The sequence below is a fragment of the Hipposideros armiger genome, unplaced genomic scaffold, assembly GCF_001890085.2.
Source record: "Hipposideros armiger isolate ML-2016 unplaced genomic scaffold, ASM189008v1 scaffold_30, whole genome shotgun sequence".
In the NCBI taxonomy this organism is placed as follows: Eukaryota; Metazoa; Chordata; class Mammalia; order Chiroptera; family Hipposideridae; genus Hipposideros; species Hipposideros armiger.
Window position 1 is genome coordinate 4,443,102 of NW_017731380.1, and position 25,956 is coordinate 4,469,057.

At 36.2% G+C, this 25,956-nt stretch overlaps 1 protein-coding gene and 1 long non-coding RNA gene across 6 annotated transcripts in view; one reads left to right on the top strand and one right to left on the bottom strand.

Moving 5' to 3' along the window:
* Nucleotides 1–25,956, top strand: part of CYTIP (cytohesin 1 interacting protein) — a 68,624-nt gene that overhangs the window by 22,797 nt on the left and 19,871 nt on the right. For 2 of the 4 annotated variants that reach the window (XM_019636869.1, XM_019636870.1), the window contains exon 3: nt 18,838–18,997. The exons of 1 other annotated variant lie outside the window; for it this stretch is intronic. In XM_019636869.1, the coding sequence (XP_019492414.1) occupies nt 18,908–18,997 (90 nt within the window). In that variant the 5' untranslated portion in view covers nt 18,838–18,907. Of the gene's footprint in view, nt 1–18,735; nt 18,998–25,956 lie in introns of those variants that run through there. One more of the 4 variants, XM_019636868.1, reaches the window with a different exon arrangement.
* On the bottom strand, nt 800–24,202 carry LOC109379872 (uncharacterized). 2 transcript variants are annotated; one of them, XR_002123297.1, is made up of 4 exons: nt 22,649–24,202; nt 21,593–21,665; nt 1,660–1,995; nt 800–972 (listed from the first exon to the last, which is right to left on the bottom strand). It is a non-coding gene; the product is annotated as an uncharacterized LOC109379872 (long non-coding RNA). The 2 variants fall into 2 exon arrangements; XR_002123296.1 differs by having other exon boundaries at nt 21,593–24,202.

Here is a 25,956-nt window from a genome sequence, read left to right on the forward strand (position 1 = left end):
GAGTAATAACCAGGTTGTTCTTGTCTGGACATCTAAGGATGTCAGCTATGTCCTCCTTTAGATAATCGAAAGACTCACATCAGGTCAGTCCTCATGCTCTAGCCAAACCCTGTCATTCTTCCTGATTTCTTCTCTGAATCTTCTTCCTGATTTTTTCTCTGAATCTTCTTCAGATGTCCACAACCTATGAAAGGATAAATTGGGGCTTTCTTTATGCTAAAGTTATTTTTCATATTTAAGTTTTTTCTACATGAAATAAATCCAGTAAGGGAAGTTTGCTTTTCACCAATCAGTTAGTTCAGCTCTAGCTCCTCTAGGTAAAAAACTCAAGGACCAGGTAGAGATACTCCTGTGACAACTTTTAATAAAAGGACACTTTTAGCCCTTCAACTTGAATGTTTTCATATACATGAGATTGAATACTTGAGGACAGACAATATATCTCTCCTAAGTATTCAATTATAAATTACTGGTAAAGTGATTTAAAGAACCATTCCCTCCACCCTTTGCCAAGAGTAATTTTGTTTTGGAATCAATTTATTTCATTTGATATGTTTTGAATATTTTTTGTGTGTTCTTGAGAAAATCAAATACCCTGATTCTACCTAAATTCCTTCTCTGTAGAATAGAGCAGGTGAAGGGGATTGTCCCAAGTATTCCATGTAGTGTTGTTTTATCTCAGAGTTTTTGTAGATACCTAAATGATAAAATCTTTTTTTTTTTTTTTTGCTTTACACAATTATGTTTTAGTATTGAGGATTTTTTTCTTGTCAGAATATATTTCTAGCAATTTGGTAAAATGTTGTAAATCAGTCAGAGTCTTTAAAAAATTTGTCCTGCCAAGACTGTGAAATCCGTTCCTCCATATTCATTTTGACTTGATGGATGGATGACAAGCAGTAGGCAGCAGGATTGAGTACTAAATGATTCTTGTGTCAGGCTTCAGAAATCTTAGCATTTTAGCATTCTGATCTGTAGCAATGAAAAGGAGTAGGAAAAGAGCAAAAACAGGAATATGTATGAGAATTTGGTCTTAAGTCAGAAAATAGTAGCAAAGAATCATTTTTACTAGGAGGAATAGAAAAATAGTAAGGCTAGAGAGCTGGTATTTTTGATACCACTATGAACAAATAAACTGATTATTTTAAGTTTTATTAAAAAGTTACCTGTTACCTTTTCCTTCTGAAGGTTTTACAATGCATCGTAATCATTAACCAGCCTTTTACCATTACACATAAATGGCCAATTGAGACAAATAGTTCTGAGACCACTACCACTGATTAAGACTGGGGTGGCAGGTATTGGGGATAATACTCACTAGGTAAGAGAGACTTAGAATTGCCCATAACCTATTTCTGGTGTTATATCTGCTGAAACTTTAGAATTTGATAATTTGGGGTTAACGTTATTTTCTGGGTGGGAACTTTGTTTTTTTTTCACCTTGTCTTAAGGGGAAGAATCATCTGTTTATGTAGTAAAAAGCTATGGGAGGGGGTCTGTTGGTGCAACACTTCATAGGTTAGGACAGATAAGCAAAGAGTAACTTTGTTGATGTGTAAGCTAGTTTACAAATGCCAAATTCTGTAATTTTAAAGTCCACATGTTACATGTATAGATAGATAAATAGATAGATAGATATAGATATAGATATATATTTACCTGTTATCTTATGCCATATCGAAATTTTAGAGCTTAGTTGGAAGACCATAAAAATGATTGAAAGTGTAGAAGTCTGAATTTATGAGAAAAGATGAGAAAAAAGCAAAATGGGTTCTGATGGTGATCTTCCAGTAGAAGGTAGTGTGGTGCAGCAGGAAGAGCACTGGTCTGGGAAGTAGAAGGCCTCTGCCTCATTCTGCAGCTCCTCCCAATGATCACATGTCTCCAGGCAAGGTGCCTCAGTTCTTGGTGTCAAATTGTCCATATCAGGAAAATGAAGGCATTATATTGGGTGCTTATTAAGGTTCCTCTGCTCAAGCATTATGATGACTTCTCCTATAGCAGGAATATAGAATGAGAAAAAAAGTACAGAGTTTGTCTTGGTAAGAAAATAAATAAATAAATAAAGCATTTTTGCAACTTGGAATAAAACACAGAATTTAAGGACATTTATTCAATCTACGATGTTGGCATTTGGGTTCAATGCTTATCTTTCTTTCCTTCCCTTTGCAAAGCCCATTGTGTCTTGCTTATTCTTAGCAGTGTTCAAATACCAGCTGTAAAAAGAGAAAAGCAAGAATGTAAATAAAAAAATCAATGCCAAGTACAATTTCTTCTGGGGAGTTCACTGGTTTCCTCTCAGGCTGCCCTACATATATTTTTTTTAAATTTGGTTTGAATGCCAATTTTGTGTGTTTCTTTGTAAATCTTGTTAGGATTTTTGCAAAAAAGTGGAAAAAAGATGAAGAAAAAGTAAAACAGTTATAAGTAAATAAAATTAAGTGACTACCAGTACTTAAAAGCAAAATAACACAGAATTGCATTCCTTTCTGTGCCTAAATCCTTAAGGAGCCCATGGAATCAGGTAAATAATTAACTACTACTCACCTGAAGGATGACCAAAAGGGCCTCAGGGCTTGTTCAGCAAGGACTAGATGATCTTTTAAGTCCCATGACGTCCAAAGATTCCATGACATGATTCCTACCCTCAGGGAAATCACATTTCAAATGTGGAGGAAAAGGGAAATTTACACAAAGCCAAGGTGGTTCACTTGAAAATGACAAAAGCTATTTTTACCTCCCAGTGTGTCCCTAAACATTCCATACAAGTACACTGTTTTCCTGGGGTGTTCACTGATTGAGCTGGTTTTGGTTTTCCAATTGCTTGGGAGAGTGAACCATGTTCCAACAGCTAAACAATTAAGTAAAAGATAGTGATCAGTGAGCAAGGGATACAGTGGAGAGTGACAAATCTATAGTGCCATGCTCTTGTGAACTATTTATTCTTTAAGGGAATTGTTTTTGAAAAATTCAGAGGCACATGTATAATAAAGTCATCGGTTAGTGGTAATTGAAATAGAAATTAAAGTTAACTGTAGTGAACACCATTGCTCGTGTTATCCCTACATTTTAGAAAGACTTATTTTAAGAGCATCTATTTTTTAAAATCTACTTTAAAAGCCAGCTAGTAAACTGACTGTAAGTCAAGGGAAGGTGGGAGTCTATAGCCTGGCAAAAAAAACACCTTGAAGCCCCTGTTTCTGGGAGTCATCCCTTGGGCCTGTTTTCTGGAGTGAAGAGAGAAGGAAACACTCCCTATTTGGTTATGTATCAGTATATAATATGCACAGCATATTTTGCCAGGTGCATGAGTGAGACAAAATATGTGACACAAACACACTTTGCCTTATGATTGCTATTATTCAGGAAGATGAAATACAGTAGCATGAGAAAGACTAGGGAATGTTAACAATCTGCTTCCCAGGCAGTGAAAATATTGTCCTCCATGCTGATAATGGAGTTGAATATTGTATCAGAGACAGGAGCAACAGATCGATACAATCTGGCTTTTCCTTTGTTTAGTTCCTTAGCTTGTGGTTAGATGCCAGTGCTGTATTTTCCTGTCTCTGTTTCTCATTACTCCACACCTGCCCTGGGAAGCAGTTGATGCTTTCCTTCCAGTGCTTAGGCATGATCAGTGGGCTTCTTTAAGTTTGTAGTGAGCATTTTCATCAGTCCTGGCCAGTGATTACTGTCTCTCTCCAGAGACATCTCTCATACAGAAGTCATTTTCATTTTCTCCAGTGTTATGGAGAACACCGGGTGGTGCTGAAATTCTCCTTGTTACAGAGCTTATCTGTTCAAGTTGTACCACCAGAAGGAAAGACATAAAATGTTTCCTGTCCCCTTCCTGTAAAATGGCAGTTTCCCTTCCTTCTCTCTTTCCTGTAAAATGATAATGACTCCTTTCTCCGACACTGCTAACTTAAAGCACAGGTATTTTGGTGATTGTGTGCACTCTAGTGCTCCCCCTCCCCATCCCCAAGAATATTTAACATTTTATCATTTCCACTTTGTACTTGTTCTAGTTATTCTGCACAAAACAAATTGATCAGGGGCAATGGCTAGTTTTCCTTCCAGTGCACCCCTAAACAGGCCCAGTGTTTCTCCACCACCTTGCTGAGTGTCCCAGTGAATGAGCACGTGAAGTAACTTGAAACAAAATTCTTAATATCAGTAATTTTGTCTTCTTTGACTCCCTCTATGTTGCTCAGAAACCTCCATGTGACATCCAATCAATTGAAATATCTGCTCCAAAAATCATATTTATTTATTCGACATATATTTTTTACTAAGCCAACATGTTGTTGAAGCCTATGAGGGTGACAAATACATATATATATATATATATATATATATATATATATATATATATATATACACACACACACACACAAATCAAAGTTAATTGTAATGAACACCATTGCTTGTGTTATCTCTACATTTTAGAAAGACTTATTTTAAAAGCATGTATTTAAAAAAATCTACTCTAAAAGCCAGCTAGTAAACTGAAAACTGACTTTCTCTAAGTCAGGAAGTGGTGGGAGTCATTATATATATATATATATGGGTTGGCATCCTAATAGAAGCGTGGCCATGCAATAAATAACTAGGATATACAGTGATGTGTCAAGGACTGTATGAGTGGGACAAATACTAATTTGTATAGGAGTTTAGTAGAGGTAATGAGACATTCTGGCTGCTGTCATCAAGGAATGCTTCACAAAGGAAGTAGCATCGGAGCTCAAGCTGTTAACAATGAAGGGAATTTCAGTGAATGGAAATGGGAAGGGGGTTTTAGGAAGATGCAACAGTTCAAACAATGATGTAGAGGTATGGCAATGCTAGGTATATTCTCACGAGGAAGGCTATTACATCTTGAGGCCTCTAAATCAATTTATTTAGATTAAAAGTTAAGACTGGAAAGTTTGGTATAAACTAGATTGTGGGTGACGGTGAATGCAAGGCTAAGAAGTTTAAATTTAATTTGGTAGGCATGGAGTATGACATGATTAGATGGAAGAATTAGGCTGGGGAGACTGTATGTAGAGAGACGAGTTCCCTGCTATTGTGCTGTGTTGAGGGCTGAACCCGGGGCCTTAGCTTGGAAGATGCAGGTGGTCGTAGAAAGGAGGAGACAGATGTTGGACATTCTAGAGGCAGAAGTAACAAAACATGAGGTTCGGTTCAATAGAGAAAGAGAAGTCTGAGACAAATGAGATGGGAGGTTGCATTCTGCCTTACATGACTGGGTGTGTGAGTCCAGTTTCATGTGTGTACATGTTGGGGCACGGAGTGGACTAGTTTGGGAGCCGAGAGCCCTAACTGCACTTCTTCAATTCTGACACACATCTTCTTTGCACTTTACATTTCTGAAATTAGAATGCCTCTTACCATCTGTGGGCACATTTAATGTGGAAGTTTTTCTTGAAAAGTAGTTAATAAATTAGTGGTGTATATTGCAACTGATGGCACCTTATCATCAAACAAATAAAGTATAAAATGTAGATTATTATTGTATTAGGCTTTCCTTTCAAGCTTCAAATTATTTCATACTCATTATAATTAAGCCAATAAATCCAGTAAACATAAATTACATTTAAATATTAAAAACACAGTAAATATTATTCATCAAATAGCTACATTGCCCAAAGTTAAGAATCACTGAGAGAATAAATCAACTGCCAGAGCTTTGGGCAGATTATGAATGTATTCATCAAATGCTTACTGAACAGCTTTTATGAGAAAGTCATTCTTCCAAGTGCTAGAGGGATACAAAGACGAATGAGAAAATAATTCTGTCTTGGAGTGGGAGTGGGGTAGGTGAGTTCACAATTTATTAAGAAAAAAAAGACAGGTACACATAATTTTAACAAGGCAAAATGTGATTTATCATAAGAGAGATCCCCCAGATGTACGTTGGATGCTCTGGGGAGGTGACGCTCATATCTGCTTAGGGATATCAGGCAACGCTTCATGAAGGATGTGATATTTAAGTTAGACTGGGGAGAATGTGTATAGATAGATCTATAGATAGATAGATCTATAGACCTATAGATAGAGGTGGAGTAGGTAAATCCAGGGGAACAATGTGTTATGGACAAAGGTAAGAGGTTGGAAAGAACCACGTGTATTCAAGGAACGCAGCAGTCCAGGGTAGCTCGAGAACAGACTATGAGCAATCATAATAATGATTACAAGAAACATTTATTGAGCAATCACTGTGTGCTGAGTACTGTTATGTTTTACTTGATATGTAGTATAGTTGGTCCTGTTTTGCTGCTGAAGACAACGAAGCACAGATAGTTAACTGACTTGCCCAAGCTGAACCAGTTGACCTTACCCCTTTCACAAGCAGTACACATGTAAGGGCGCACACATAGGGATATGAAGGTATAAAAATGCTGGGCACAGGCCAGGGGAGGTGCTGCAAACCATGGGAAGGAGTCTGAAATTTATTCTGTAGCTGAAATTATAGTATTCTCTGGATTTAGAACACTATGTCACCAGTGTTTTCATGTATATAGTGGAATTGGATTATAATGGTCTTTAGAAACATGGCACCAGAAGAGTATAGGTTGTGTGTGTGGGAATTTAAAAACCCTTAAATTTTCATAAGACTTTATATTCTCAAAGACGTTTTTCAATTTCGATGTCATTTATTTTGATCTTCATAATGATGTGGCATTTTTCCCTGCATTGGGTATATTGGGAAACATACCCCAAACTGGCACTGACCTTGTTAAAGCCCTAGGGCTGGTAGGTGGTAGAGCTAGGGAAGGAAACACGACCTTCTGGAGTCTAGATCATTGCTGCTTTTACTCAACCTTCTCTTCTTTTCACTGGTCTTATCTCAACAATCCACTGTTTCCAATCAGAGATGTAAATGGACACATATATGGGAAATGATGGGTTTGCCCAACACTGGAAATCAGTACCCCTAAGTAGGATTTTCATCTAACAAGAGAAATGAGCCATTCTCCAGTTCACAATGGCTGGACCACGTGGTCTGGTGCTTGCCCCAGGGAGGCAGTGGCTTCAGTATTTTTCCACTTGTGAGGAGGGAGCACTTAGCCTAGCTGGCTGCCTCTGGCAACTCAGAGTCCGGACTTTATGGCAATTTCTCCAGGCTTCTGTTTTGGGAACTAGGCCAGCTGTCCAACTATCTTAAATTAAATAATTCATTTCACAACTTTTTGCCCCTCCCCTCCGCTTATTAGTATTAAAGTAGAATGTTCACAGTGCTTGGCTGAAGAGAAAGTATCACTGATTCTAAATCCAGCACAATTGGTTGTCATATATTTGGATATAAAATTTCAATCCTTGTTATTTCAAAGAACTTCCACTGTGTTTTCAGTCATTATCCAGACCAAAGAGGTGCTGAATAATCACTTGTTCTTGAGATTGACAGCACATTCCACTTTTATTATTGTCATAATATCTCTAAATGTAAGGAATAATGCTTTGTGTATGGGTTTCCTAGGGCTGCTGGGACAAATTACCACAAACTTAGTGGCTTAAAACAACAGAATTTTTCTCCTCACAGTTCTAGAGGCCAGAAGTCTGAAATCAAGCATGTTAGCAGGACCCTGCCCCCTCTGAGGTCCTGGGTAGAATCCTTCTTTGCTTGGTGGTGGCCACTGATCTTTGATGTTTCTTGGTTTGCATTAGTAAAGTTTACAATCCCAAATCTGTTCTGTCCTCACATTGTGTTCTTCCTGTGTGTCTGTCTTCAACATGGCACTTTGCACTTCTTATAAGGACACCAGTCATAATGTTGGACTAGGCCCCACTCTAAGACCTCATCTTAACTTGATTACATCTACAAAGGCCCTGTTTCCAAATACAGTTAAGCTCACAGGTACCAGAGGTTAGGACTTCAACATATTTTTGAGGAGACACAATTCAAGCCTTAACAAATAGAAAGCAATAATTGGCATTCTTCTTTTTATTATGGTTAACTTTATGTAGATCATTATCAGTTTTTTCTGGATTGTAAACTTCTTAGGGGTATGAGCTGAGCTACAGAAGAGAAAATACTTTGTCCCTTCTTTGGTAAACCCAGAGTATTTGTTAGAATCTTTGTTTTAATTGTTACTATACTGAGACTTTCTTTTCTCTCTCTCTATCTTCCCTGCTGGATTCTGATCTCTATGAGGGCAGGGTTCATCCATAGTATTAGAACAATTACAGAAATGTTGCACAGTGGTTAAACTTGTCATCCTTGGAGATGGATAATGGGGATTTTAATCTTGGCTGTCCTAGGAATTAGCCGTGTAACGTTAGGCAAATATGTTAGCCTCAGTACCCTCATCTGGAAAACGATGATAAATATAATACTATTCTCATGGTTTTATGAGATTAAATACTTTTAGCACATTGACTACTTGTTACTATGAATATATACTCAGTAAATACTTGTAGAATTTAATTGAAGGAGAACAAGTAGTCTAGTCATAGCTCTGCCATTAAATTACTGTCTCTATGGCAAAACTGTTACAATTTCTAGGCCATAGATAGTTCTTTCACCTGAAAATTAAGGAAGTTAGATGAGAGGACCCTGAGGTTCCTTCTGGCTAAAATTATGTAAATTCAGCTAAGACATTCTTCTGATTTCAAGGATGTTTATATATGCATGGTCAGTTCTACATATAATTTATTCTATTCATTACTGAAGACCCTTACTACTTGTGTTGTATCTTTATTTGACTTTTTAATTTTAATTCAGTAAAGTTAAAAACTATTTATTGAAGCCCAGTGTCAGACAGGTTCTGTGCTAGGTTATGGATATATAGAAATTACCAATGTACTATTTTTATCTGTATTACATTTGAATTAAAAGAAATTGAGATTTCGTGTCTTTTTAAAAATTTTAAGTAGACAGGGATAGAAATACAATAGAGGATTCTGATATTCGAATCAGTTACCTTATTGCTCTTTTATAATGTTTTCTGCTGCACAAGCACATGCGCGCACACATACACACACACACACACACACACACACACACACACACACACACACACTTTTCTAGAATCCAAAAACAAAATTGGAGAAGGTGAGGAGCATTCCACTGGTTGTTTTCCATTGACCATTCTCTGCTGATCCTCTTACTTTGTCAAAGGCAAGTCCCATTACAAGTGGCAGAAACAGCCCAGGCAGCTCTGGGTGATGAGCAAGTTGGAGGGGGACCTATTCCAGGAACTCCAAGGTGAAAGCTCTCTCCAGAGTTGTTCCATGTGGGTGTGGCTAGTTTAACACCTTTATCCATTCAGTTGGGAAGAGTTGGGACGCTCTAGCAGGTAATATTTGAGATGAGATTTGAAGAGAGATAGTGAAAGAGAGGTAGAGGAGAGAGGTAGAGGGGAGAGAGAGAGAGAGAGAGAGAGAGAGAGAGGGAGAGAGAGAGAGGGAGAGAGAGAACAAGACATGGGGGAGCAGTGTTTTGGGCAGAGGGATCAGTGAGTACAAAAGCCCTGAGGAGGAACTGCTTTCTGTTGAAGGGTTAGCAGGAAGGCCAGCATGACCAGGATGTGGTATAATTTGAAGTCATCAGATCTACTGGAACAGTCAGGACCTCAAACAACAGGCTAAAGAGTTTGGATTTGATTCAAAGGCCAGGGGGAAATCACCTAGATCTCACGTGGGTGTTTTGTTGTTCCAAGTATTTACACAAAATTCCAGTCCCAAACAGGTTTCTCGCTTTCTAAGAAGTTACCTTCTAAAGCCCTGAAGCCCTTCCTAATTCTATGAGGTGACACTGCCCAGACCCATTGGGCAAGTTAAGTAAGAGCTGATCACTGAGGGTGACACAGGGTATTAGGTAAGGGAAGTGGAAGGAGTGCCGTCACTTGTTTATCTTAGATTTTGATAAAAGACTTGAATTTTGAAATGGAACTCTGTGTGTGTGTGGTGATGAAGGGTAGGGGTAATAAATGACAAAGGAGAACTGAATTAGGCAGTTGAGAACTGCTTTGAAAAACAGTGGATTTCAATAGGACAAACCAATGCCCTTTACCTCCATAAAAATTAGTGGCCCATGATTGTGTTACTCTCCTTTCCTATATTATTTTGTGGAGACTTTCAGCAGTCCTTTTTCAAGAGGCATTTTACTTGGTTAGAAGAAAATAATTAAGAAATATGAAATAATTACCTACAGGGATGAAAAAAATCCCATTAAAAAAATAAAATCTTACACTGTAAACAAACACCAAACATCCAGTGGATAGACCGACAATTCTCATTAGTAAGCATGAACAGAAGTATGAGGACCTATAAAGTCATAATATATTTTTATCAAAAAAATGTGATTGGCTTTAAAAAATTATCTGTGAATTATTAGTATTTTTTAAGTTAACCAAATAATATATGAATGTGTACTTATAAAAGATTCAAACCATATATGAAATAATTTTTGAATACCTTCCTTCACATCCTTTCCCTCTTTTATCCACAACTCCTTCTTTAAAGGTAATCACCATTATCAGGTTAACATATATTTGTGTAGTCTTTTTTATGTCTATGCATGTTAGTGTATGTATACATACATGATCTTTCTTTCAGAAGAAAGCATAAATGGGATCATATTATCCATTTTGTTCTACCTTTTCCCCTACTTTGTCTTAAAGATCTTTATGCATCTAACTGTTTATTTTATACCTTCTAATGGGTACAGAGTATTATACTGACTTAAATTATCATAAATTATTTAGCCATGTCTCAATTAATATACATTTAAACTCCAATTTTTCACACTTCCAATTAATGCCACAAGAAAAATTCTTGTACTGTTTTCTGTACATGTAAGAGTGCTTCTGTAGGGAAAATTCTTAAAAGTAGAATTCCAAGTATGCATGCAATAAATATCAATTTTTATTTTTTGTTCATTTGGTGGACAAAAATTAGTATCTAACTGTTGGTTCAAGTTTTACTTTCCTGATTGCTAATAAGTTTGAACATCCTTTAATAAATGTATTGATGATTACTATTTCTTCTATAAATAATCTGCTCATAGCCTTTGCTCATTTCAAAATGCTTTTATGAAAAGTATAATTTTAAGAACTCTTTATATATTATGTCCTTTAATCAAGTGTGTATTACAAATAATTTCTTGCTATCTGTCACTGAGCTTTAACCTATGTATATATTGCTTTTATTGAACAGAAGTTTTTAATCTTTAGGTTGTTAATGCTCTCTTGATTTTTATGTATTGTTAAGAAAATCCTTTCCAACCTAATCTTACTAAAATATTCTATGTTTTCTGCAATATATATATATATATATATATATATATATATATACCACACACAAACATTTATATTTAACTCCTTAAGCCATCTGGAATCTGTTATTATATTGTAGTAAGAGATTATAACTTAATTTTTTTCCAAACAAGTACCATGGATTGGACCTAGATATGTTTTGGAATTCTCTATTCATTTGACAATATTCTTTTTATTGACTTATTATACTTGATAATACAGTTCTAAGTCTTATAATATTTTTTGACACCAAAATAGGGTAATTTTCTCAATATTCATCCTCACTTCTATCCTTTACCATTTTTATTTTCAAATTATTCTTGGACAGTCTTGTGCACTTTATTTTTCAGATGAGTGTAAGAATGTATTTCAAATTTTATAAACAAACAAGCAAATGAATAAAACCTGTGGGTATTTTGACTAGCAGTACATTAATAATTTAGAATATTTGGGGATAATAAACATCTTTTAAAAGAAGGACTCTTTTCATGGAAACATGGCATTTTTTTCCCTTAGTCTGGACTTTATAATGTTCTACAAAAATCTTAAAAATGCTAAGTAGGTTCCTTCCTTTTTTATGACTTTTGGGTTATTTTGATAGTGTTCCTTTTCCTCATTATTACAAGTCCTTATCATCTATTGCTGCTGTTTGAGAAATTTAACTTTTTTTATATGTGTCCACTGAATCCTATACTTAGGAAAACTTTCTTACTAAGTCTGTTCTTCAGTGGATTGTCTTGGATATTCTAGGTATGTAACCATATCACCAACAAACCTCACAATTTTGTCTCTTTCTCTACAAATTCTATACCTCCTATCTATGATGTGGAATAAAACAGTGACAAGTGGTGAGGGTTATTGTCAACACCGCCTTCCTTCTCCTATAATGGAAACACATTTCAACTTTAAGGATGATATTTGGTGGGTGTTTCTGGAAGATACCCTTCATTATATTAATAAAGTTTTCCTTCTATCCCTAGCTTACTTGGGATTTTTCAAAGCAAAGATGTCTTCATAGCTTTGGCATCTATTGCATTGAATTTCTTCTTTCATCCCAAAATTTATTAATTTGTGCCAATATTTTATATTCTAATGTTGAACCACCCTGTATTCCTTGGATACACCCTACTTGGTTGAGAGGCATTATTTTTAATATAATCATGGACACAATTTGGTATTTAAATTAAGACATTTGTGTCAGAATTAATAAGTGAGATTGTCTTAATTTCTTCCCTCCTTCTCCTTCCTTCCTTCCTTCCTTCCTTCCTTCCTTCCTTCCTTTTCACCTTCTATATCTAATTTAAGATCAGATTAATTAGCTTCATCTTGTTTTATGCTGTGGATAATTAATATAAGACTTGTCCCTATCTTAAAAATTTGATATAACACCTAAATGTTATAAATCACCTGGATCTCTCATGACTTTTTAAACGATAGACTTTTGACTACTTCCTCCATTTTTTTCTATAATTTTTGGTCTATTCATGATTTCTACTTCATCTGTCTTTGTCTCTTCTCTCTCACACACATACATATAACTTATTGATAAGTATTTTATTTTATTGTCCAAATGTTTAAGATCCTGCTTTTTTACTTAAATGGATTTGAATGAACTCATTTCAATAAGTTCCCCTATATTCAAGTGGAAACAACTTGCTTTATTAAATTTATTTTTAGTAGGCTTGGCTGATATTATTTATTTATTTTATGGCTGTTATAGTAAAAATATATTTCTCGATCTTTATATGGTTGGACATATTCCTAAGTCTTTACTAATCAAGTAACTTTAAAAGAAAATAGCTACTTTCTTTTTTTGTAAGACAATAGTCCTTAAGCAAAGTAAATAAAATACTCTGGTAATAAGTGGCAAACCAATCATATTTCAATTAGAGCCTCAATCTTTCTGTGCAAGTCATCTCCATAACATAAAATAATTATCGTAGAGTGAAAATGTGCTTCAGTTCAGTTAAACTCTTTCCACTTTTGTCTTAATAAATTCATGAAGAAAGGTTGCTTTAAAAGAGTTTTAGACGAATCCAGAATTAGGGATCCTTTGACTACTGATTATACTAGTTACTTTGTGTTTATGCTTAAAGAGAGTTTTTCCTATTAAGGTTTTATCCCTCCAAACGGGAGCCATGTCTGTGGAGACTGGGGAACTCATTGGTGACGCTTTCCTATAGAGGGACTTGGTAGGCTGTTGTTCTTCACACAGTGTTTGTTGATTCTTTTCTCTCTTCTATAAGCCTGTTGTTTTGATTCATCTTTTACCTTGTAGTTCAAGGAAACCATGTGGTATGTGGAGGAATACAATATAATATAAAGCAATTAAAAGCAGAGCTACTGTGGTTCAATCCATGGCTCGAAATCTCAAAATCCTCCTCTCATGCCTTCCTTCTTCTTTCTCCTCCTCTTCCCCAGGTAACTCAAAGGATCTCCTAACATTCTAAGGAGTACAGTTTTTAAATTAGTGCAGGGATTGTCTCCTAAAGACTCAAACAATGCCTCTGTACCTGCAGGGCATTTTGTGTAAATACATTGACAAGTCCACAGACAAAGGCCCTTTTAACAACCTATTCACATCCAGATTGTCTCCAAGGAGCCCACCTATTACTTTAAACCTTCAACATGGACCCTCTTAGAGATCCATCTCTTTCATATGTCTACCAGTACTCTCCCCGAACCCACAGTAGATAAAAAAGTAAGTGAAATTTTTTAAAAATGCAGCTAATGATGTTTCTATGTGATAAGTGCACAAAATGAATGTATCAAAATATTTACTTTCACATTTAAAAAAAGGCTTGAAAATACCATACTAAGCGGATTCATGCAAAACTGCTCTAGATAATCTATTTAAGGCCCCAGATAAATTTAGTAGCTTAATCTCTTGGGTGATATTATAATCTATTCATAGTTTCCTGGTGTGATTGGATTAAACTTTAGTAGTTCAGAAAATTGTTTGCTTGTATTAAAAACATAATGGATATGATTTATTGTTAACTATTAGTTTATTAGGTTTAAAATTTTGTGTGTATGTGTGCTGTTTTAAATATGCATGGCACAACTCTAAGCTAATGTTTAGTTTGCATTCACATTAAGATTTCTAATACAGGGACTTTATGTCCTCTGTTTCTTTGATTTCCCTTTCCTGAGCTGACTAATTTTCAGATCCAGTCCTGATTGTAGAGTTTTACTTTAGCTTTTTCTGAAGGAGACTACTTCTTTTTGGGAAATGCTCTCAGAATCCCAATAACCCACATTGAGTGTTTGGGGAAATGGAGACACCTGTTCACCAGCCCAATCACTCAAATAAGGTAAGAATTGGACAAAGCAGTTGTCACAGGTAGTGGGCTCTCATATGTGAGAGTAACCTTACCAAATTATATTTACTTTCTATAAATTCAAACATAAAATATTCAAATACTATTTACGTGGCTTTAACCTAGGTAATCTCCATCAGTCTAGGTAGCCAAATAAAGGCTCCCTGTGCCAATAAAGGCAAAAGCCAAAATAAAGTGAATAAACAAACCAACAAAACAAAACAAAACAAAACTAAACCCTGTAATATTCCAGGAAGCCAAATAAAGGGTTCTTGTGCAAATAAAGGCAAATAGCCAAAATAAAACAAACAAAAAACTCAACAACTATCTTAAAATCAGAAGGATACAGATGGTTCCTTATTTATTGAGCAACCACTCACTCTGCATCTACCCTAATGAATAGATGAGTTGGGCTAATGGTAATCCAGAAACTTCAGACCATGGCTCTGACAATGCTTTGCAAGCATACCTTGGTACGTTATAGCAAAGATCTTCACATGTATTCTAGCCTTTAGACTACTCTGGGGTGGATGAGAGCATCCTTGTTGCATTTATGAACATATGGTAATAGATAGGGCAGTTCATACAGAATGAAAGTCATTTTCTTTAAAGTTTTTCCTTTTGAATTCTTATTACTTAAAACAAACCCCCATAGTATTAGTTTATTGTACCAAGTGCTATGCGTGGACTATTTTATCTATCCCTCGCTACATATTTTTGTTTTAGATATGTCAAAGCTGAGGTTTAGAGAGTATATTAGTCAACTCAGCTGAATACCATAATACCATCGTGACAAATAACACAGACTGAATGGCTTAAACAACATACAGTTATTTTCTTATAGTTATGGAGGCTGGGAAGTCCAAGATCAAGATGCTACCCAATTGGGTTCATAGTGAGAGCCCTCTTGCTGGTTTGCAGGCAGCCTTTTCTTGCTGTGTCCTCAGATAGCAGAGAGACAGAGAGTGAGTCTCTGTCGAGCTAGTGATCGAGCACACTAGCTCTCTAGTGTCTCTTGTAAGGACACTAATCCTATTGGATCATGGCCCCTCCCTGTGGTTTCACTTAACCTTAATTACCTTATAGACCCAATCTCCAAATGTAGTCACATTGGGATTTAGGGCTTTGGCGTATGACTTTTGAGGGACACAGTTCACTCCACAGCAGAGAGATTAAGTGATTTTCATAGGGTCATAATGCCATTGAAGTGGCAGAACCCGTATTTGAATCTAAATAGTTTGGCATTGGAAACGTTGCTGTCTGCCTTCTAACAGCTGTCTAAGAGTCTTGTGGATGATTATAAAGTTGGCCAAAGTTGTCTTTTAGACTCTCCTACCTTTCTTGCTATGTTTCATACTCTAGGCATACCCCTCTCACCTGCTTCCATCAAATCTTCTCCATGTTTCAACTCCTCAGTGTTCATCTAATTTGTACTAAAAATTAATTAATTAGAATAGTACTTGCTTATTTATGAACAGAATGCCCCAGATAAGAATATCCACCCCCTCCCCCACCCCTACCCTCACCCTCACTCCCACACACATAATAATGAGCTACTAGTTTTTGGAATACATGGTAGACAAATTTAAAAGAGATTCTGTCTTCATCACTCCCATCACCCCCTAGAGAGGATTATAACACTTTAGAGTATGGGTCCATGGCACAAAAATTTTCTACGATTTAGTTTTTCTTCCTTGATGCTTTAAAACAATATGGTTCAATTCATTTTGTCAAATATCTACTGCTCTACCCTCTTCTTTTTATTAACAAACATTTGTTGAATACTATTTATGTGTAGGAAATGAGTATACAATTTAAAGATAAGAGATGGTCCTTGGTCCAAAGGTAATTAGAGGAAATTAGACACTGTAGAAACAGACTTGTGTACAATTAACTATAATCTAAGCATAATATGTTAAGTCTAAAAAGAAAGTGCTGAAAAATGTGATATGAAATTTCAGAGCATAAAGTTAGATAAGAACTTGGAGTTCTTTTTTTAAAATTTTATTTTATGGACAATGAGGTACTCCTGAAATCTTTTGAGTATGTACATAGCTTGATCTGATTTATTTTCAGAATCACCTTTATAAAATAAGTGAAAGGATGAAGGAAAAGAGAGTTCAGCTATTATAATTGTCCTAAGGTAAATTCTGCAGAAAAAAGAACTTGTAAATAGTAGAACACCTTCGTGAGTCAAGTGTTTGAGGCTGGAAGTCACATTTGTGTGAAAGGAATAGTGTTACCTTACATTTTATCACAAAGCATACTTTTGATCAGGGATGTTATTTGAAAATTTTAATAACTTGTATGACACAGGTCCTGACAACCAGAACAGTGAACTGACCAATCAAAATAGACCGGGTTATAAATATGTACCAAATGTGATTATGCTGGTAGGTACTGACTGAATATCAGGTCTACCTTTGACTCTGATTTTGCAGCCATATACCTGATGATGTGAAAGATTCTACTTATTAAGCACATTTTGCAAATTAAGTAAAAATAATTTGTTTGCCAGTTTCTTAATTAAAAATTAGGCTTCCATAATTTCTACTAGCTTAAGATCAGTATAACACACTAAATCCATACAATTTTAACAACCTTCTCTAAAATTTGTTTGTCATTTGGTTTATGTGGCCTAACATCAGGCAAGTCTATAATTTCCATTTGGTACTTTGAAATATTAAAATATTATGCTACTTTATTAAATTCCTAGGAGATGGGTGGACTGCTGTCCTTAATAATGTTGATTTAAGTCATGTACCTCATAGCCTGGAGATGTTTTTAAAATCAGTCTCTCTCTCTCTTTTTCTCTCTGTGTCCACAAACACAAACATGTTACACAAATGTCTTTATAATTGACATATTCTTTAGTTGCCAAAGTCTCTACCACTCCCTTTTGTTTTACGCATTTATGTTATATTATTTTACCCACCTGGCCCCTGAAGGCCTATGTGTTTGTAATCCCTGATTTGGATCTTTATATGTTTTCGGAGACATCATTTTGTTCAAGTCATAACCCAATTCCAATAGTAATGAGTCATGCTGTGATAGGGCTTTAAAAATTCCTGAGGTGGCTCCATCTCTGGAAGCAAGGTTACCTCAGAAGATTTTATTATTTTTACATTTGGCAGGTTCCGCTTGAGCTGAATTCACCTTGACTTCCATTGTAATTCAAAGACTTTCTAATACTTTTAAATTCTACTAGTCACCTTCAAGATGATTTTGAAAATCACAGTTGACTTGTTCGACTATGTAAAACTTCTCTTTTTGATTTTTGTTTTGATTCTTCCTTCTACTTGTGTCCCCTGTTCCTCCTCTGAAACCAGTTCTCTGAAAACTGCATGTCCCCAACACCTGCCAAAAAAAGCACCTGTGATATTGAGTACTTCATGATGGTGCTCTTGGCCCATATTCACATGCAGGGACCACTGGCAATATTCTTGTGCCACCTTGGTTTGCCTATTACCTCCCTGCCCTCTTCATTTCTCCCCTGGGACCACTAGCTGATGCTGCTTCAAAGTCTACTCTAAGATATGGCCAACTTGGTGCTCTAAATGGTCTGGTCTTCCCCTCCCCTTGTTCCTTGTAAAGATGATGGATAATTTTAGCCAGGGCGAAATAATAGAAGGGCAACCAGGAGAATACTGAATGGTCACAGTCCAAATGGCAGATGTAATGTCTTTTTGATAAACATTAATGAGCTACAGTGTACTTTGGGGAAAGTACATTACAAGGACTTTGCGAGAGAACATTGTGACCGGACCCTGTAATTTTTGCTTATATTCATGAGAACTGAATGTTCGCACATGCTGGCTTTTACATAGCTCGTATTAAGTAGGAAAATGGATGGGAAACAAATGGCAGAACTTGGGGAAGTTTTTCTTTCTTCCCTTCAGAAAAAAAAAAAGGCAGATGGTGTTTTGAGCACAACTTGTCGTAGAACATGAACGCATAAGAGTTCTGGCTGCTTGAAGGAGAAAAAGAAAAAAATAAGTCGGTTCTTTTTTAATGGTAAAAACTAGCTTTAAGTTCTTCCAGGGGTTCAAAGAAAAAAAGCACTGAGAAATGGGAGTGAACTGAAAGATAGGGTTTGTGTAACAAGTACCTCAAACCACAGAAGTCACATGGGTTCTTTCTGCTTTGCTACTTCTCATTACTTGTCAAAGTGTTATACTTTTAGCTTCCCCCATCCTGCAAGGCCATTCAGCTATGTGCCAGCTGAAGTAACCTTTCTTCACAATGTCTTTACAAAGGCTCGTGCAACAGAGCAGCAATGGGAATTTGGTGGACTACTGCTCTGGTCCAGCATATAGCTCTTATCCCATGCTACCAGGCAGCTTTTCGATGGATGATAATAGAAGGATTCAAATGCTGGCAGACACTGTGGCTACTTTGCCTCGGGGACGAAAGCAGGTATGATTGCTACGTGTACCTTCTAGAGTGTTTATGTTCTCTTGAGACCAGATCGATGCATTTGTCTGACTTCATACTAAAAATGTTATTTTGGAAGCTTTGGAATTAATTACTAAGATTATGGGCAAGGAAGAAGGTTAAGAGCTCAGAGACCTCGTGTACTAGTTCAAAGATTTAAGACCATACTAAAACTTATTTTTCAAGGCAAAATTTAAAAGAAGGTTGTTTTTTCTCATTTGGAGAGGTGTTCAGGTATAACGAAAATCATTTGGTACATCAGACCTGAAGATGCTGAATATAGACATGACCCATTTGAGAATTATTGATTTTTACCCTGTATGTCTCCCATTGATTCTTTCATTCCCAGCCTCACTCCCAGTGTCTGATAGTCATTTCAGGTTGTAATTAATTGAGAGTGCTTTTTGTTGAGGACAAATTTTGTGGACTACGTTATCTTCAGCTTTGAGGCATGGACACATATCTCATGCTGTTGAGAAGTAAGACTTTTGTTGGATAAGTGAGTGCCTGATTGAATATCACTCGGCCACTTAATAGCGGTGGGATCTTGAGCAAGAATCTCTAAGATTCAGATTTCTTTTTTCTAAAATGAAGATAATAGAACCATCCTGTGGGACTTTTCTGCTGCTTAAGTGAGGAAATGTGCAGTGCTTAACACAGAGATTGACATGTAGTATATGCTCAATATTTATACTATTATTTTTACTGTAATGTATTTCTCTAGTGAGGAAAACTGAGTTGAAAAAACCGATGCCCAACCCGAATTTATTGTGAATTATTTTATTGTTTGACTTCCAATTTGTAAAAAAAAAAAATTAAAACTGTAACCCTCTTTACTTATATATAACTTGCTACAATGCCCCCAATATATATGTGAATGTAGATATAGCACTTGCACAGAAAATATCTAGAATTGCTTTAAAGCATGAATTTTTGCCCTTAAACCTTGCCTGTACCTCATGTGCTCTGTTTAAGCCTTCAATTTCAGGATTAGACAGAGCATAGTGGGAGAGCTGTGTTCTTCTCTCAGTGATGTATATAGCCGAGTCCTTGGTATTTTTCACGATGAAGATATAGCCATAATTTGTCATGGTTTGGATCATCAATCTTTTTCAATCCCAAACTGCTTTTATGACATTAAGTTTAATATAATGATGAACATGTCTATCAATTTATTACTGGTCTGAAAATAAAGCACCTCTGGAAAGTACCAAAATCTTTATTCAGCTTTCAGATATAGAGCAGTGCAGGAGGTACAGAGATGAGAAGAATACATTTCCTGCCCTTATTGTGTTTACAATTTTTTTTTAAGTAGGCAGAATGAATAAAAATTATACAAAGTAAAAATCATACATGCTTGATGCTTGGATCCAAGTACATGTCTTTGGATACAACCTTGGAGAGATATTCCAGATATTGAAGGGTATTTCAGAACAAGGGAGTAATTAATGCTGAGGCACAGATCTTGGGACCTCTAGGACATGTTTCAGTAACAGCACATTATTGGGTCAGAAGAACTGATGTCTGCGTGGGAGGTGAGGGGAGGCCTCAGAGCTGGGCTACTTTATGAAACACTTGGACATTTCCTCTAAGGAAGCAGTAATTTGTCCAGCACAGGGAACCACTGAGCGGGTTTGAGCTGTAGCAGGTTTCAGGAACCTTATTCTAGAAATGTGGTATGTCAGTAAGTGGGTAGAGACTATGGTGAGGGAGCAACTTTTGCAGTAGTTGGAGAAAGAGGAAAAGGAGGGAATGGAGAGGAGACTCAAAGATGTCAATATGAAAGGCAATGAAGACACAGGAGTGGCATCTGGTTTTTAAGTCCAAGGGAAGATAGCATGAACTGAAAAAAGGCAACCAGCAGGAGGTTATTGGAAGAAGATAATGAGAAGGCTTTAGGCATATGAAATGCACACACACACACATACACACGTGTGTGTGTGTATGTGTGTGTGTGTGTGTGTGTGTACCTGTGCATGATAATATATATATATATATATATATACACACACATATATATACACACATTCCCACACCAATTAATTTATTTGAATATTCTCATCTTTTCTAGGTCTTCTCTTCCCACTTTTCTCATAGCCTTCCCTACGGTAGACTCCTCCTATTCAAACAACTTTTTTCTTACTGTTGTGAGAATTACTTTAAGAAAAAAAAAGGCAAAATGAAACCCCTTTTTTGTGATACTTCTGATTCTATACAATTATCGTCAATGAAAATCGATGGCAAGTTTTTCCCAACATTTTGCAATTTTCCAAATGGATGTTCATTTCTTTTAACTGGTTTTTAGAGAATAATCACTCATTTGGCACCGAATGCATCACATGCAACCAGATCTCTGTGAGGCAACCACATGAGCAGGTGTTTCTCTGCCCACTGTTATTTTCAACCCTTTCAGGGCTGACGTCAAAAATTCATACTTCTCATTATTGTTGGCTTTGGTTTCTGCAAAGCTGTATCTGAATGAGCCTGTAGTTTCAGATTAATCTTCAGAATCATTTGGGTGTTCACACTCAGAATTATTTAAAAACAGATTTCTGTGTGAGCATATTATCTTAATACCTGTATATGTAGGAGGTGACAGACATCCCAGTACAGCTCCTTCTTCTGCACATAGTTTTAGAATTTAAAAAACCTGCAATAGAAAATACTATAAGATACTATAAAATACTATAAAATACTGGGGGGAAATAAGTATAGTCTTTATAAATCTTGTAATGCCCAAGGACTAGTGGTTGTATCTTACTGCCCACTCTCCCAAGGGCAGTAGGTTGCTCTTGGAAAAGTTTTTACCAAATGGTGTAATAAGACTAGGGACCTGACTGGTGAGAAGCTTGAATGTGCATCAGTGGTAACAGAAACTGACTCTCTTTGCCTGATTTCCTTTTGGTTATCAAATTACCGTTGACCCTTGAACAATACAAGGGTTAAGCATGCTGACACTCCATGCAGTCAAAAATCCATGGATAAATTTTGATTCCTCCAAAACAACTACTAGTAGCCTACTGTTGATTGGTAGCCTTAATGATAACATAATCAGTCAATTAACACATATTTTGTTCTATGTTCTATGTATTATGTACTATATTCTTATACTAAAGTAAGCTAGAGGAAAGAAAATATTAAGAGAATCTTAAGGAAGAGAAAATACATTTACAGTATTTACTGAAAAAAAAATCCATATAAGTGGAACTGCACAGTTCAAACTCATGTGGTTCAAGGGTTAACTGTCTTACTAAATAGACAATTTCTGGAAGGGTAATAATACTTAAAAGTTCAGGTACAGAATATTGTGTTCAAGTCTGTCATGCATGTATTTCTGGGATGGAATCTGCCCTTCAGGAGCGTTCACATTATTTCTGGTCATATACCCATCTGTTACCCAAACTCCTAAGTGCTCCTAACTACAATAAGGTATTTTGCTAATTTAATGAGTACTTTTAGGTAGAAAACTGTGTTTATTTCACCAAAAAGAATTTGAAAAGCATTCTCTAATCCATATTGTGGCGTGCCAGGAGTCAATCCCCAACAATTTTTCTGGGAAAAGAAGGTCCTGAGCTCACAATGAGACTTCCCCGGGAAGCTGCAACCTGCTTTAGGTTCCTTAAAGGCACTTACAAGTTAAGCAATGGAGTTCAGCTCCTTGATTTTGCTGTGTCTTAGGATCATCTGTGCAGCCCTGCTATCCTAAGAATCCTGATGTAGACGGAAAAGAAAAAAAGCTGTATTCATGAAAGAACTGGGGAGAGTGAGGCAGGGGACTGGGAGGGAAGAAGAGGACATGATTTGGGGACTTTGGAAACAAACAACAAAATTGAAGAAAACCTCACCTCTGAATAAGTATCTCTTCCGCCTTCCCCAACACTGTCAGGAAATGCGTACACGGAGTGGGGACCAGGAAGTGACAATCTTACTTAACAACAGAAGTGGCCACAGTATTGACCTTTCAGCTCCTTTGAGCCAGGCAGCCTATCTGGCTGCACTGCAGATTATCACGATTTTTTGCAAACTGACAGATGAAGTAGTCTTGGTTTCCCGCTAAAAAGGGACATTGTGAATCACTGGATAGCAGGAAACATGATGCCTTGAATATCAATGCTTGATCATGAAGTCGTCTGACTAAAAACAAAAGAAGAGATATCATCAACTCAGCCCCAGGCATCTTTATGTTAGTGGCTTGCAAGGGGTTAAGGGGACTTGTGTACTCAGCTGTCATAACTGACTGTGGAGTTTGCAGGCCTGCCAAATTGCTAAACCTAGATTTCTCATATTAGATAATGTGTAATAAAAGACAGCTGTTACCAGCATATGCTGTTCATTGCACACCAGTTCCTCATTCACGGGTTCTGTGCCGTCGCTAACGGCTCAGGGAGGGCAGCCTGGGAGCAGAGACTCCACTGGTTAGATCCTAGAATAGGGCTGCTCACTTTAGGGAAAGAGCTGCAGGGAAAACTGTTTCCGAAGTGTAATCCCTTTGATAAGACCTTACACGTACTTCTTTTCACTTAGGCAGATAATTTGGTGTGCAAGCAAGGCAAACCCTGAGAACACCCCTTTCCACATTGCCTGTCTGACAGTCCAGATGAAAAACAAGTAGGCTTTGTGTCAAGATGTGGCAAGGGTCAGAGAATTTGATGGTGCCTAATTTATTTAAATTGTTTATTTTTGCAATGGTATGTGCCTAAGACAGGCTCATTGCTCATTTATAAATCATAAAACTAATTCACAATTTGACTTAGCCTAATTTCTGTGTGTGTCAATGATAACCCAAATCAGTCAGTCCACAGGTATTGAGTATCTGCTATGCATCTCATGTTGTGCTAGGCAAATATGTTCATCTTCCACTGATCAATTAAATAGACAGATAGATAGACAGATACATAGATACATAGATAGATAATAGATAGATTAGTAGGAGACAGGTGGGGAATTTCCTTCTCTATAGAAGTCTTGGATTTATCTTGTGGATTTAACATATTTTACATTTGATATATCTACAATGATTTTTGATTTAGAAGGCAGGTTTAGAGTATAGCAGATGAAATCTTGGGGTTCCCATCAATGCTATGAATATTTGCCTAGCAAAAGTGCATTTTAAATTGCTGAGGAAAGGCTCAGAATTGTAATAATTCATTAATTCTTGCTACCATTCACTCATTTAACAGTTGTGTATTAAGGCATTACTAACTTTGTTTTCTATTAATCCTTTTTCTATGGTTCTTGCTGTTTTTGGATTGAAATTTTTTTTTCGTTCTTGTTTGTTTCTTTCATTTTAAATCTTGCTACATGTTTAAGATTCATACATTTTATTTTACAGTTTTAACAATTGCCCTTGAGTTTTTACTGTGAATTTTTAATTTAATAAAGGATAATGTTGAATATCTTAACACATTCCTTCTGAACTTGAATATTTTAGTTTGGATCTCCCACCACCAGTAGTTTACTTCTGTTTTTCTATTTAGCTATTTTTAAGTTTCCACTGTATTCCAGGCCCTGTGTTAGACATTGGGGTAGAAAGTAAAACAAATACATTTCCCCAAAGACCCCAAGGATACAGATAATTATGTATAGAAGTGAGGTATTTGATCCTTCATATAAATATAGATGTATGCCTCCACACATATGAATATATGAATAATCTGATGAATATTGATTTTTAAATATAAATCCTAGTTATGATTACAAACGACATAATTAGATATGACTTACCAATGTACCTTATAATCTGAAATAAGGATAAAAGCCAAGCAGATGCGAATAATGAAAACAGGTTAAGAACATGTGAATACAATATAAGGGAAAGATTGAGAATGCGTGGGAAAGTCAAGTTTATTGCCTCCTACCACCAGAAGGCAGTCCACTGCATAGCTGAGTGGTCCGCACCCTTGTTAATGATGTTTATCGGGACTAGATCAGGTTGAAACCAACTATACAAATGGCTGTAGATCTTCCATGGTCAGTCCTTAAAAGTTGAAAATAAATGCTTTTTTTAGCAATTCTAGAGAATCTTTTTGGATCTGAGTCTTCCTATTTCTGTCTTCAGGTTGATATAAATGATTTGACATCCAGCACTAACAAGACTAGAAAACGTAATTAAGTTACATCAGCTTAGTGAGAAGAGATCCGCCCTCCATTACTTTAACTTAACTGACCATTAGCCAAATTGTGAACACTGAGCCATTCCAGAAAATTTGTTAGAATGTTGACATTCGGAGCTTGTTAACTCAAATTTCTTACAGTGATATATATAAGCTTTTCTCCTAATAAATGCCTTAATCAGAATTTCTTTTGTGCATTTCTTCTATGTATGGTATTTTTTTTTCCTTCTGGTTTCCATCTGCTATTCATTTTATTTTCGTTTGGACTGACTATGGATGGATTTGACATTTTATGTATTCACTGATCTATATGACAAGCATATTAGGCTGACAGTTAAACACCATGGGTTATCTGGTAGCACAAGCTGATGTTATGGGCCCCTGGACCAACACTTGAGGAAAGGCTAATTAACATTTATTAATTCCTAGACAAATAAACAAAGCACCACATGCAAAAACACATTGCAATCACCTAAAAGACAAGATGCCACCTTTGGTTAACTTTACCTAAATTTACAGAGATAAAATGTATCGCGAAGCTTATGTTTATATGATCTTTTCGAAAACATGGAAAGGAGTGGTATATTCATAACATTTATACCATTGCGAGGTTCCCTTCCTTTCTTGTCTGTAAATCTCACTACACTTTTCCAAAACTGTTACAAAAATAAATCATAAACAGAATTGAGGTTTTGAGTCTTTGGTTTCACCTGAATTGCATTTCTGCATATGAGCTGGTTCTTTACAGATTGTTTTAACCTGCTAAAAATAGTAACATATTGAACTATTAAAATAAGCACAATCATCTCATCAGCATCTTCAAAATCT